The 12003-nt window shown below is 35.0% G+C and overlaps 1 protein-coding gene across 12 annotated transcripts in view; it reads right to left on the bottom strand.

Moving 5' to 3' along the window:
• Positions 1-303: 303 nt before the first annotated feature.
• The window catches only part of EPHA5 (EPH receptor A5), a 366701-nt gene continuing 355001 nt past the window's right edge, over positions 304-12003 (bottom strand). For all 12 annotated transcript variants that reach the window (XM_017347528.4, XM_017347529.4, XM_008267805.5 and 9 more), the window contains one exon: positions 304-4715. In XM_017347528.4, coding sequence (XP_017203017.4) covers positions 4610-4715 — 106 coding nt within the window. In that variant the 3' untranslated portion in view covers positions 304-4609. The remainder of the gene's footprint in view (positions 4716-12003) is intronic.

Genomic DNA, 12003 nt, shown 5'->3' with positions numbered 1-12003 from the left:
TGATACCCATGGTTTTCTGGTGATTTTTCTTCAAGTAATATTGCCTTACACGGTCACAAATCAACTTCTAATTAGGTTTTGACAGAGAAATGCTTATATCTTACAGTTTCTGTGTCAATCTTTATTTGCTACGATTATTTGAGTGCAAATACTCATTAATGTGACTTTGAGGAAATCAGATGCTGATCACCTTTTACATAGTTAGCATAGGACATTCAGATGTTTTTATCAGATATAACAGAAACCATTATACAAAAGCTGTAAGTTTAAAGTCTTGGGAGAGGTTTAAGCATGACAATCGGATTTAACTGTATTCAAAGGGTATTTTTATTTTCTGAAAAAATATAAAATTTCATATCTTACACTACAAAAACATGTACACAAACCAAAAACACACAGAACTTCAAATGGGAAAAAAATTTACAGAAATGCTAATCCTTCCTTGAATTAACTCTGAGACAGGGAGTTCAGACGACCTGCTGCCTATCACAGAGTAAAGTACACAATAAAGCTGTGTCCGACCTGGCTGACACCAAGAGATTTTCATCAACATATTCACAAATGACTGGGTCTAAGTATTATTCTCAGACTATTATAAATGCAATATACACACTTATAAATAATTAACATTACAACTACAGCAGTCTAAAGATTCACAAATATGTTGATCACTGCAATTTCCCTTAACAGAGTCCCAGGCTGAACAAACATGACATATTATGCCATCTTTAATTCTTTGAACATTTAGAAGGAAAAACAACATTTAATTCTGATTATCATAGATAGACTTTCAATTGGTGTGTTCTCCTAATTTATAATTGCATGGTCCTTCTGAAAAAGAACATTCAACAATTTACATTTGAAAAGAACTTTTTTTAAAGAAATGAACAAGAAATAAAAATAAAATTATTATCATTTTATACATTACTATGAAATTAACAGCATAACAGAAAAAATATCCAATGTAACCTTCTGTGCCAGAGTTGGGAACATGATGACTTATTCTAATTATTAAATTTAAATCAAGTTAGCATTTTGTTTACTTTGAGGTTAAACATCAAGCAGGACATAAGACAGTAAACTATTCTTACTCTATTACACAACAACACACATCCAATAAATTCTTAACACCTGACTCAAACTCTGTTTGCCAGTCATATGCACCATTACAGCCAAAACATTGTCCAATGTAAATATCTCTGCTTGTGCTTCCAATAACCCACTTTAAATGGAAGAAAGAATGGCAGTAGAAAATATTTAACTTTCATGTAGAGATTAAATAGCAGATATACAAACATGTAAGTGCTTAACTATACTAATTTTCCATTTTGAACTTGAGATGAGAAACTGTGTCCTCACCATTGCACACTGTTTAAAACTCTTTTGCAAACTGAGTTAAGGATGTTTGGTATTGGTTAGGGAACACTGAAACTAATAGTGTTGGCCACACAAGTTTAGATAATATTTCAGAATATAAATTTTACAGTAATCCTACAGCTTTAGAACACTGACATGGTAAATAAAATATAAGAAATGAAAGACCATGCATGTTAAAATTTTTAAAATGGGAAAATTAAAATCTACATTTTTACATATAATTGATACATTTCAGAAAGAGTAAATGACTAGATATCATAGTACATGTAAGGAAATAGCAGGATTAGAAACAAATTATGATTGATAAAGTAGTAACTGAGCATCTTTATCAGGTACTAGTAAGTTGAAGATGATTCCCTGCTTGTACCTATTTTTTTAGAGTCCAACAATGAGAAAGACTGACACCCTACAGTTCTTGCTACTGACAATAACCATAACGTTATCTGTTATTTGACAAATCTACAGTATGTGCTAAAATTATCAATGCAATATTTTTTGTAGTATTGTGGATAACAAGATGAACCAACAGCATAAGAAATCACACAATCAAATCGGTCAGGCCTTGCCCTGGGTTACTGCCTCACCATACTGCACAAGGGCCTCCTCCTCTACTTGTTCAATTTCTCACATTTATAGATGAGACGGGCGCTTTCCAATTGGTGAAATATCCAGTAGTGATCAAATGTTTTAGAAAGGCATTCTTTCCTCTTTTGGGAGGGAATGTACACCTTATTCAGAAGTATCATCCCCTAGAAATTCTCAAACAGATGGAGATATGGTTGAAAGATGTGTGGATATGGAGCTATAATTTCAAATTATTTTCCACAATGAACACCAGAATTTCAAAGCAGGCAAATACATTTGATCGAAATTCATTTATATTCTTCCTCTCTGGGAAAGAGGAAACTTACATTATAACTGCAAACTGTGGTCACTCAAATTTTCCCCTACCCCTCCAACTGTCTCTGCACAGAGGACGTTAGGAAAAAATTTAGAAAATATCTTTGTTATGTCTAAGCATTTGCAGCTAGTCCACCAGCTGTAAAAATGTTTTCCTTTTAAATCACTAAGTCTATTCTTATTTTGAAGTTGCTCAATTGTTACTTTATCAGTGGAATTAAAAAATTCTAACAAAATTCTGTAATGTGCAACACAATCTCCAATTATTTATACAAAAGGAATTAGTTTCCTTAATTTTCTGTTAACTGAAGTAACAAATGCAACTTTAATAATGTGACACCTACTTGTGAGTTTATCAACACACTGCTGTCAGCTTTCTCTGAAAACATCATTGCAGTGCTAGAACATAGTCTCTGAGGGCCCATGGTACTTTTCAGCACTGTTAACAATCACTTGAAAATTCATCCAATTTCTTTTCTTTTTTTTCTTTTTTTGTGGTAACTGTCAGTTTGGCTTTTCATTGTTCCTTAGCAAAGAGCTACTTTACTGCTTAAGTAAAGGGTGAGTCGGATAGAAAGAAGTTTATTCTTATATTTGCTAACATTCAAGTAAAACAAGTGCTTGGGTGAAAGTGGCGTTAATATAATACTAGCATATGTCCTACACATTCATTAATCCAGGCTGCTCTGATATTCTACTGTCATTGCTAATCATGAGGAGACTACAATTTACATAAATACTCTGTTCTCTGAATAACCACATACCATTCCAAGATGTATATAAAGTATGATAGCACAAAAATGTTGGTTTTCTCACCAAGGAACAGAGGTTTGTACAATTTCCAATAAGCTGTGGAATGTGTGCCATAAATATATCTTTACCTGCTGTGGTATACAGAGTATATGTGACAGGTCTTATACTCTGATAAGTCTAATTCATTATAACTTCAAACTGGTTCATCCAGATAAATTCAATACCATGTAACTTGACACAAAATAAAATTAGCCAATGAACAGAATCAACAAATGAAACTTGTCAAAACATGAAACAGAAAATTCTCAAGGAAAAAAAAACTATATATAGAAAGTGGTCATCATTTCATTGCTGCCCTAATATCAACTTTTCTTGAGCTGAGCTACAATGGAAATGGATACAAAGGATTAACACTTGAGGGTGATGCTTAGTGCTATGTGTCTGGATTTAACAACATTAACAGACGCCTGCAAAGTTAAATCCTTCTACATCCCGCTGAAAATGTGCCCTTCAGTGTCAACTTTGCCTGACAAGATATTTTCTGGGACTCAGAAAGGTGAAATTTCTTACAGGGGTGCAAGATTAATGGCTGGAAGAACTGCATTGTCACAGATAACACAAAGTGTGTTTAAAAAGTCAAAGGGGATTTTCTCTTACAGACATTTCCTGTTAGTGAATGGAGAGATTAGTAGCTTTTGGACACTGAAGAGGCAAAAGAGACACGAGCCTGTGTTAAAGATTCTTTTCATTGCTTCCTTATCCCCCTATTCATATTACACTCTTGTACACTTGTTCCTGTACACTTCTAAAATTAAAATACTATTTAAAAGGCAAGCAGAATGGTAATGCACACATGTGCAAGCACACATACACAACTCCAACTTAAATCAGTACCTGCATATATTGCAAATTATACAGTATATACACATGTATACCCAATAGTCTCCAGAAGAGCAACTAAAAGGAAATCTGATAACACAGAAAAATAAATATACACCCTGTATTGTACTTGTACTTGTTCCACCAAGTGACATGTTTATACACTAGTTTCTATAACTTAGTGCTGTGTAACAGCATTTTTAAATTACAAAAGAAGATATCTATTAAGAAAGAATCTAATCATATTGCTCTTCAATACACTTCTGTAGACAATTAAGACTTTAAGTAAACTTCAGTGAACTGCAGCTTTCTTAGCCCACCAATGGCTATAAAACTTTTCCTTTCAAGTAGATCCCTGGAAGTTTTGAAAGGGACTGCCTTAGTTCAGTCTATAAAGGTGCTATATAGTCATCTATTTCAGGTAAAATGGGAAGAATGTTCTTGCTATAACCTAACGTTTAAGATCATGGTCTTATCCTAGACAGGTTTCGGCTGCTTCATGAAAACTGAAGAAACCGAGAGGAAGATACGGAGATTTCAGGAAAACATTGGTTACAAATACTGTGGCCAAGGCCAATGCTCTTTCCTAACATTTAGGAATCACTGCTTTCCCTTTTCTCTACTTTTTTGATAAAATAGCTCTCAGGGTAGTTAACAAAGTGCAGACTCTTTCACTTTCAGAAGTGACATTAGCATGAAGTTACAACGGCACCATCCCGGTTACCAGCTGCACCTTCATTTCTTGAAGGCTGTTCATGATCTTCTTCTGGTGACCGACAAGAGTCACTCCAAGCCGCCTCAAATCCCTGCGTGAAGAGAGCACATGTTGGGTGTATGCATTGATTCAATTGGCAGCACACCTCAATATGCCACACTGGCCAAAGGGCACACACTTCACAGACCCTCGTTAGATTACAGTCAATTAAGACGAAGAAGGTCCAATTCTCAGACAGGCTCTAAAACTGTACCTTGAAAACACTTGTTTGCAATCAAAGAGTATTTACCCCATGAAGTGATATAATAATATACATTTGCCCCTGTTTGGAGAAATTATTTCAGTGGCACACAGGGGAGGCACAGAGAACAAATTTGTACATCTTACCAACAAATATTAAACTTAAAGGGTACAATCGCACCAAAGAGTTTTGAAAATGTAGACCTATAATATACACAAGCGTTTTTTCCCTTCTGCTAAGAAAAGCATATAATATACTGCTAGAATTTTACAGCCAAGCAATTGAAGATTCCACTTTTCAATGATGTATTCTATATAGTCACTTTATGTAACAGGTATGCTTAGGAGATAATCATCACTACATCGCCCCATAACAATATTTTAAGCTATTTTCGAATTTAGACCTAAAGTAGCAGATATTTCTTCCTTTTCATGTAACACCTAGGCTTTACTGGCATTTAGAGCATTGGGAAGATTACACGGTATCAGATAGTCTTTGCAACCAAGATACTTCTATGAATTTTATTTTAAAGAGGTTATTGTATAAAAACTGCAAATGTTTATATTTTAAATTGACCTATCATGGAGCTCAAGATAAACATCCATGGTTTTAAAAATTTTATTTCATAGGATATTCAGGAATGATGTTGCTCTAAACTATGTATTTTCTTTCTTTTTTTTTTTTTTTTTTTTTTTTTTTTTTTTTTTTTTGGACAGGCAGAGTGGACAGTGAGAGAGAGAGAGACAGAGAGAAAGGTCTTCCTTTTGCCGTTGGTTCACCGCGGCCGGCGCATCGCGCTGATCGGATGGCAGGAGCCAGGTACTTCTGGTCTCCCATGGGGTACAGGGCCCAAGCACTTGGGCCATCCTCCACTGCACTCCCGGGCCATAGCTGGCCTGGAAGAGGGGCAACTGGGACAGAATCCGGCGCCCTGACCGGGACTAGAACCCGGTGTGCTGGCGCCGCAAGGTGGAGGATTAGCCTAGTGAGCCGCGGCGCCAGCCAAAACTATGTATTTTCAAATACAATAATTCAGGTAAGTTTCACAAATGAGAAGTATTAATTACAGAAAAAGAAAATGAGCACGAACCACTTTAAATCCTAAAGAGCAAAGATGTTTGCCATGTTAGACTTCTTTAGAGCAACATATTCTTTACAATATTCTGCCAGGAGTACAATATGTTTGCATATCAGTAAATATATTAATTTCAGAGTACCTTGGACTTTATAGAATTGATATCAGGATATTGGTATAATTACAAGTAAATTTGCATAGTTTCAGGTAAATCAAAGAAATCTCTTAATTATTAGAAAATAAAAATGGAAAGATACTGAGGCTGTGCAAGTATTAATCTTAGAAAGTTCTGCTTGTTGAAATCATCTCTTAGGTTTCTAGTTCCCTGTTTGGATTCTTGATAGCTTATGAGTGTTTCAGGAAATGACAAGTACCCACCCAAGAAAAAAATCTACTGATTCTTATGATGGAAACATTTTTTCTCAGAATATGTAAGATATCAAAGTTAATTATAAAAATAACAAAGGTATGGAAAACAGTCATCAGCAGAACTAAAAATCAGTAAAAATTCATTTTGAAGCAAAATCACCACACGTAAAGTAAAGAAATTGAGTATAAAACAGGCAACTCCAGACTAAGCAAGGGATGAGAGACTTGAATTTAATCTTGTCTCTTTTCATCAAAATGCACATTTCCTTCCTTGCCCATGTTAACACATGGGCTGGATAATTCTTTGTTGTGGGAGCTGTCCTGTGCACTGTAGTACTGTACTACATTCAGCAGTATCCCAAGCCTTCAGCCACTGACATCAGAAGCAAGGAACTACAACCAGCCTTTGGCTGCAACACAAAGTCTTCAGATACTACCAAATGTCCCCAGAGTGGCCAAGTCTCCTCTAGCTGTGAACCATATCATTCAATGTAAATCTAACAGGTATCACCTACTTCTATGCTAAAATATATAATCCCAGGAGACAGAGTTTTTAAGTTTCCCTGTTTTTGATCAGGAAACAAAGGCTTGAGAGTTTAAATCACTTGGCTAGATACCACAGGTAGTTGCTTTAGGACTATAACCAGAATTACGACTAAAACAGGTACATGAGAATAAAGTCCATTTCTTGTATTTCTGAGATATGGTATTGAGACAAGCACTTCATACTACTGTAACAATTTATTCATTTGTAAAATGAGAACTATATTGGGGCCGGCACTGCAGCACAGCAGGTTAAAGCCCTGGCCTTTAGTGCTGGCATCCCCTACGGGCGCTGGTTCTAGTCCCAGCTGCTCTACTTCCGATCCAGCTCTCTGCTGTGGCTTGGGAAAGCAGTAGACGATGGCCCAAGTGCTTGGGCTCCTGCACCCTCATGGGAGACCAGGAAGAAGCTCCTGGCTCCTGGCTTTGGATCAGCACAGCTCCAGTCATTGCAGCCATCTGGGGAGTGAACCAGTGGATGGAAGAACTCTCTCTCTCTCTGTCTCTACCACTCTCTCTAACTCTTTCAAATAAATAAATCTTGTAAAAAAAATGAGAACTATAGATGTAACATCAAATATTCAAGTTTATCAAATGAAGAGAATATTGAATAAAGAGAACCAAATGCAGATGAGGGAATCTCATAAATTAGTGGAAAAATAAATTAGAGGTGGGTATTATTGGGCAGAATAAGGCACAGCTTGTGACATCGGCATCCCAAAAGGGAGTGCTTGTTCGAGTTTGGGTACCTCTGCGTACAATCCAGCTTCCTGCTAATGCATTTTGCGAAGCAGGGGATCATGGCCCATGTACATGGGTCACCGCCACTCATGTGGGAGACTTGCATGCAGTTTTGGGCTCCTGGCTTTGGCCTGGCCCAGCCTTGGCTGCTGTGGGCACTTGGGGAGTGAAACAGCAGAAAAAGGGTCCCTCTCTCTTTTCTTTGCCTCTCTGCCACTCTGCCTTCCAAATAGACTAAAATAAATAAAATATAAACATTTTAAAAAGTGGAATTAACATATAAAAGTATTTTGGCACAAAAAGTTCTAAAATCCATGGAAAGTTTTCATAACATGTATTATCCATGAGCTTTTAGAAGACTCTTGGTATTTCTTTGATAAACACTATGATAATCAAATTTATACTTATCAGTTTCCATTATGGGCTATTTAACATTCTCATATTTCCACTTATGTGTTGTGCAGAACTGTGTAGACGTGAATACTCATGGGTGCTCATGGTTCAAACCCAGGAGGGAAAAGAAAACCTAAAATTTTAAATTTCTGAACCTGAAAATAATTCACTGGCAGAAAATTTGGATTAGAAATACTATGCTCCTAAATCTGTATATATGAAATACATAAAATGCATTTACCCTATATAAATAAAAAATTAAAATTAAATTAGATTAAATAAATTAAGAAAAATGTAGAAAAAAGAATAAGCCTGATTTCAAACCCCCTGCCCTCTGTCTGGGCAGGCTCAACCTCCACCCTCTGACCTCCCCTAAAGTCTTATTTACTTAAAAAAGAAAGGAAGTTTTAAAATATATTTGTATGATATAAACATTTTTAAACCCATGGTTGATACTCACAAACCCAGATTGGGAAATGCAGCTAAGCAACCGCAGACTAAGTGAATTATTCACTCTTCATAATTGCTATGTGTATTAGGAGTGAGATTTGAGAATGAGTATTAGTTTATTCTTCATGACCTGAGCATAAAGAGTTTATAGATTTCCTCTCTCTAACAACACAGACTTTTCATATAAAAACAAATATCCCATTTGATGTGTGAGCATGTGTATGTATGTGTATGTATTCCATATTCCAAGTCTGCTTTATCAGTACATTATTTCAGTTTATATATTCATGTATTTACTTGAAAGCCAAGAGGGAACAGAGAGAGAGTGGGAGGGAAGGAGGGGAGAAAGAAGCAGTGAGGAAGAAAGAGGGTTGAGAGAGACAGAGACAGAGAGAAAGAGAGAAAGAGAGAGAGGCAAAGACAGAACCAAATCTTCCATCTGCTGGTTCACTCCCCAGATGCCTCCAAACCCAGAACTTGGCCAGGCCAAAGCCAGGACTCCACCCTGATCTCCCCTATGGCTGACCGGGCAGTATCTAAGCTCTCACCTACTGCCTTCCCAGTTTGAACAACAGCAGAAGACTGGATGGAAAACAATGTAGTATGGATTGGAACTAGGCAATCCAATGTGAGATACAGTGTCCCGAGATGAGATTTAACTTGCTATGCCACAATGCCCATCCCTATTCCAACTACAGATTGTTGGTCTATAAATGATATCAAGTCTCTGGTTTGACTTATTTTTATTTCTATACCTGAACTTGTTTTATAGCAATTAGATATAAATATTATTTCATCCTCTAGAAATCATTTAACCACAAGAATGACCAAATTTACCACGATGCTTATATCATGCTAAAGAATACTGTTTTGAGGAATTGTGTTTGGTTAATCAATGCAGATATAGAATTAGTGTTTATGTAAAAATGACCTTTATACTACCTTAGAACATTTCATATATGTAGCTATTAAGTTAAATTTGTTTTGAATTTCCTCAGTGAACTAATCATGTACAATTTTCTATCAATATCAATTACTCTGCTCCACTTTTTTCTTTTGCTCTCTCTCCCTCCTTTTCACTTCCTCTCCCCACGGGAGGTATGAAAACAAAGCACTGCATTTTACACACTGCCATAAATGATGTGTCTGTAATGAAATGCTGCTGTTTTTCTCTAAATCTGACCTGTTATTTCAAGAGCTGTCCAATTAATGTGCAGAGATTTAGAAATAGCATGTTTACAATGCATGCAATATACAAATATCTCTATACAATGTGGCTTTCAGAGAAAAAGCAAAGGAGAAATAAGACTATGCAATTTAAACAGTATCAATAGTAAAACAGTTGCCTTAAAATAATCCATTTTACTGTTTTGTTTTTCTAATGGTATTACATTTGAGAGCTAAAATGGCATTAGAAAAATATATGGTAAAGGATAACTTTAATCCAATATTGGTCAATGAATTAAAGTATTTTACATACTTTTATCTTCCACTTTTGTATTTCCAACAATTCTCATTGTATTACCTGAATTATATTACCTGAGATGGTCAAATTGGCAATAAAATATCAGATATTTGATAAAATAAAATGTTTTAACATTTAATGATGAAGTTGCTGACTTATTTATAATGCTGTTTTAAAAATCTGGAAATGATGTGATATACTATTTTTCTCATTTCCACTTTCTATAGAAGGAAATTTCTAGGTAATTAGTTTTAAATGTTTCCTCTTTTAAATATTTTGTTACTTTAATCATGACCACGTGTAATCTTATGCAATACCCAAGGCCAATTCTAATGATAAACTGCATTTCAACATAGGCTTATGACTTGAAACATAGCAAAAATATATTTGGCACATAAACATAGTTTAATTTTGTGGATAAAGCATGACTAGTTTTATGAGTCAAAAATATAAGAGTTGCAATTTGGGGGATTACATTCCAACATTTTTTCAAACATGATTCCACAGTATTAAATATGGGAATGAAAACACTGTTTCAGCATATTATAATGCTAAACTGGAGGAATTAAAAAACAGAGAATAAGCTGTGTCTGTTTGATGTTGGAGTCAACTCTTGATTATTCAGGATTGAACTCATCTGATTGTGGATGGCTCCTTGCTCATCCTTCTCCCTTCTGCTTTACACACTTTTCAGCCACATCACTGGAACTAAGCCCCCCATTATCAACTGGACAGGAGAAGGGAGAAGAAAGTTCAACGAAGATTCACTCACTTTCAGTGTGTATTGTTTTTGTCCTCTTTCTGCTATGCAGTTGTATGTTTGTCCTATTTTGATTAACTTAGGAAAATTCTATTACCAGTTTTTACAGTGATTATACAAATAAACATATCTGCCTTTGGCAACAGGAGATTTAACAACAACTCATTAATATTTTTCACAACAGGTAAGCTACTATGAGGGGTAAATGTGGAATTTTAGAATAATTATGTAGAAAAAAAAGGACAGTAAATTCTCCTATGTGTACTTTAAGCAAATAACAAATTATGCATAATATTTATTGGTAAATTAGTAAATCTAATTGAGTTAGTCAAATAAATTTTGGCTCTAGATTTGGAAAACTTTCATTTTAGTAGTTTAAGATTCCCTTGCATTGAAAGTGACAGGAATCTCTTCCATTTATACGAAATTTAAATTAATTGGATTTTGCTAATTTTCTGAATAATCAAAAGTTGACAGTACTGACAATAATGCTTTAAGCAGCTGTTATTCTGTTCTTAACTGAGAACGTCAGATTCAATTTGTAGCTCAAAATTCACCCTGTTGACAATAACTCACTGCACATATACATGAGCATACAATTTGTACCATTACTGCCACAACCATCATTCTAGGATGAATTCTACACACAGAGCAGCAAGATTTCAGCATGGAGAACAAAGCAGACAGAAACATATAAGGTTGAGAGGCATTTTCATTGAACATGTTTTGACTTCAAAATCTCTCTAAGTTCTTCATTTCCTTTCCCCATTAACCCATACAGGTATGTACTGGCAAACAATTCATAAACAAGTCAAACCTCCATGAAATAAATTTTTAACCAAAGCATATGATTAAAGAAAACTAACATTTTACTTTTATATTTCTAAACCCACCACTGAAACAAATTTGATGTCCAAATTATAACAAATTTTTAGTTAATTTATGGCAGTTTGGTTATCTGCTGCTGCTTTATAGGGATTGATTTTTATACCTTTCTCTACACAGTGGTAACAGCTATGAATGCATTCTTTCATTATATTTCTGCCATGTCATGGCAATAACTCTAGGAACAATATTATGTTATACTATATATATGAGGCTTCATTAAATTATTATTTATATAGTTGAGTGAAAAATTTGACCGGGTGTTTTGAGAGTTGTCTTTGTCTTTTGCTGATAATCCCAGTTCCCTGTTACTAGCCTGTAGCAGAGTTGTCTTTTTTCTCTTTTTTGGGGAGGAAAAACAAGTAAAAAGTATAGTTTTTTTTAATTCTTGAACAACCAAGTAACTGATTAATCACTATTTTGTGAATAATTTCATATTTCAGTAATTTTTTTTATG

Source organism: Oryctolagus cuniculus, chromosome 8 (genome assembly GCF_051225735.1).
Source record: "Oryctolagus cuniculus isolate XC-2025 breed Fujian yellow rabbit chromosome 8, ASM5122573v1, whole genome shotgun sequence".
Lineage (NCBI taxonomy): Eukaryota > Metazoa > Chordata > Mammalia > Lagomorpha > Leporidae > Oryctolagus > Oryctolagus cuniculus.
This window is presented reverse-complemented; position numbering and strand designations above follow the sequence as displayed.